Source organism: Prunus persica, chromosome G1 (genome assembly GCF_000346465.2).
Source record: "Prunus persica cultivar Lovell chromosome G1, Prunus_persica_NCBIv2, whole genome shotgun sequence".
Classification (NCBI taxonomy): domain Eukaryota; kingdom Viridiplantae; phylum Streptophyta; class Magnoliopsida; order Rosales; family Rosaceae; genus Prunus; species Prunus persica.
The window spans coordinates 6,452,318-6,455,281 of record NC_034009.1 but is presented as its reverse complement, the minus strand read 5'-3'; the positions used below and the strand labels follow the sequence as shown (position 1 = coordinate 6,455,281).

Sequence of the window (2,964 nt, the reverse complement as noted above, 5' to 3'; positions counted from 1 at the left end):
AGAATTTCTCATTGTCCACAAGGAATTTCTAGATGCTGTGGAAACATCAACTCAATGCCCAATAAGGGTATAAAAATTTACTTGTAACGGGAATAACATTGTTTTGCTATTTCTAGCTAATAACACAATGATATTTGAAAAAATTATCCCATATATTATTGTATTATTAGTTAGGGATAACTTTATGTTGCATGAGAGTGTTTTTTAAATAAGGGGTCATTAGCCCCCACTCACGTTTTTTTCCAATCCCCCACTCACTTTTAGTTGATTTATAGTTTCACCATCAAATCAATCCCTTAACGACGACGTTTACGCAAAAGTTCCCATTTCCCAAACAGCCCTCCTCTTCCCTCCCCATTCCACCTGCATCGCTAGATCTCACCTCCTCCCCTCTCGTAGATCCCAAACACTCAAAAAAATGTCGCACTCCGAACGCGACACCGTTCCGCTCCACCCTTCCTCCCAATCGGACATCGACGAGATCGAAAACCTAATCAACGCCAGCGTCCAATCGGGCCCCACCACCGTGCTTCCCGCCAAACCCCCAAGTCCGACCCGAGCCTCGATCCCCGTCTCATCCTCGCCGTTCATCCAATCAAACCTCCCGCCGCCAGCTCCCTCTGCCTCCTCCAAACAGAAGCCGCCATCTGTCCCGGCCCCCCCGCCCATTCCCTCCGCCAACAACGGCCCGGGTATCGTGCCTTCCGGGTTCGGGTCCCCGCCCAACACGCTGACGGAGCCCGTTTGGGACACCGTGAAGCGCGACTTGTCGAGAATTGTGAGCAATTTGAAGCTTGTGGTGTTCCCCAACCCGTATCGTGAGGACCCGGGAAAGGCTCTGAGGGATTGGGATCTCTGGGGACCTTTCTTCTTCATTGTGTTCTTGGGTCTCACTCTTTCCTGGTCTGCATCTGTCAAAAAGGTGACTTCTTCTTTAACTTCTTCAAGTTTTTGGTTTCTGGGTTTTTCTCACTTGATTTAATCACTATGGGTTTTGCGTAATGAAATGACGAATGGGATTGTTTATTGAACAGTCTGAGGTTTTTGCTGTTGCTTTTGCTGTGCTTGCTGCCGGTGCTGTAATTTTGACCTTGAATGTGCTCCTACTGGTAAATCTCTCTCTCTGGCTCTACTTAATGTTGATTTGTTTATGTTGGTTTTTGGATGTCAAGTTTGCATCTGAATTGGAGATCCCTTAAACTGAGATCTCTTCTTACTTTGTATGTGTACTCTGTCTAATATCAATAATGCTGCTGTCACCAACTTTGTTATGGTTTCTCTATATGTATTAGTACCCTGTTAGAAATGGATGAGGTCTAGAGTGAGCCCAGATTTGAGTAAATGAGAAACTGACACACTTTGGTGAACAATTTGGTGAATGTAGCAGTGCTTCATCTATAATAGTTATTTTTTTCTTTCGTGCGGTGCAAGAAAGTATAGCATGTTACATATCTTCATACTTGTATGTGTTATCTGCGTACAAATTATAGTTATTTTCTCACTTAATGTGCAGCATGTTATGCTGTCAGATTGTAAATCATGATGGTTGATTAGGGAGAATCATGTATGAATAATGAATGTGCAATCTTGATTCACACTTCGGAAAGATAGCATGCTAGATATATTGGATATAGATGATTCTCTTGCAGAATAAGAAACTCAAAGAAAAGTTGTGTTTTCAGGGTGGACACATAATATTCTTCCAGAGCCTGAGTCTTCTGGGTTATTGCTTATTTCCTCTGGACATTGGAGCTCTAATCTGTATGGTAAAGGACAATGTGATATTGAAGGTGGTTGTGGTCAGCGTAACATTGGCTTGGAGTTCTTGGGCTGCATATCCTTTCATGAGTTCAGCAGTCAACCCCAGGAGAAAAGCCCTCGCACTTTACCCTGTTTTCCTACTGTATGTATCTGTTGGTTTTCTCATTATTGCCATCGATTAGCACTTCAAAACTAAGCATGCTGTTAAATAGGATTTTTGTTGGGTGCTTCATATTCTGACTTCTTGTTTGGGATTCTGGAGCTCCGTTTGTCTGCCTATATCAAATTTGTTGTATGAAACTTCTTACATGATTTTAATGCTATAACGACTCATACTTTTTGCCACTCCTGTGATAAGACGAGTTCATCCTTGTTCATTGTTACATGTGATGCATAGTATAGAACTTAGTTGCATAATCTGTAAGTTCTCAATTTATTAATAAAATTGCTGATGTATAACGCCGGTGTCTAAAAGCCATTTTTGCTACAAAGGCTGTAACCAGAACTTTCAACTCTTGTGTTGAAAATTTATTGTATATAACCATTGTATACAACTCATGTTACACAAAATTGCTCACATGATAACGTGCAAAGGGCTGAATGTAAATGTGAGGTTGATTCAACGGTTGTCTATCTGATTTTTCTCATGTTGAGCAAGCATTAGGGGCATGCTACCACTCGTTCTTACACGAGGACAGTGGAGGCTTCAGTTTTCATTTGGTGTAGCATTAGCTGGAGGCTTTGCTGCTCTTAAAGGTGTCCCATATGCTTTATCAACTAATCTGTGGCTTTGCCCCAGGTGCTATAAAGTATAAGCATTGAAGCTAACTTCCAAGTTTGATCATCACTGCTTTTACCACATCGATTCTAAGCCCTACCAAGTTCCAAGTTCCAAGTTCCCAAAAGAAATCAATTGCATGCTGTGACTTTTCTGCTGAAATCTCATGTTACCTTCAGCAGAGGGACATTCTATTGATAAATCCACTCATATCACACACTAGATTCAGCGTTAGCCACTCTTTTGCGCTCTAGTAAACCAATATAAAAGATGCACGCTCTTGGGTTAGTCCAAGTGAGACGGAGGATCGAGCTATGATTAGAATTTTGGTAGGTTAAGGGTTTGATCTCTTCCAATATAATTGAAAGAACAAAGTTGTAAACCATAACTTAGCTGTGTTTTTGGTCTCGCTGCAATGCTATCCG

At 41.7% G+C, this 2,964-nt stretch overlaps 1 protein-coding gene across 1 annotated transcript; it reads left to right on the top strand.

Annotated features, from left to right (window-relative positions):
* On the top strand, positions 269-2,110 carry LOC18789284 (protein YIPF6 homolog). Its single transcript, XM_007222144.2, has 3 exons — positions 269-922; positions 1,035-1,109; positions 1,683-2,110. The coding sequence occupies exons 1-3, from the start codon at positions 419-421 to the stop codon at positions 1,941-1,943; spliced, it is 840 nt and encodes a 279-aa protein (XP_007222206.1). The 5' UTR covers positions 269-418; the 3' UTR covers positions 1,944-2,110.

Bases quoted from the DNA above. Each gene is read 5' to 3' on its own strand.
- LOC18789284 (XM_007222144.2), top strand. From the start codon at position 419: ATGTCGCACTCCGAACGCGACACCGTTCCGCTCCACCCTTCCTCCCAA. The intron at 923-1,034 runs GTGACTTCTTCT...TTTATTGAACAG, and splicing joins GGTCTGCATCTGTCAAAAAG to TCTGAGGTTTTTGCTGTTGC. The intron at 1,110-1,682 runs GTAAATCTCTCT...TTGTGTTTTCAG, and splicing joins CCTTGAATGTGCTCCTACTG to GGTGGACACATAATATTCTT.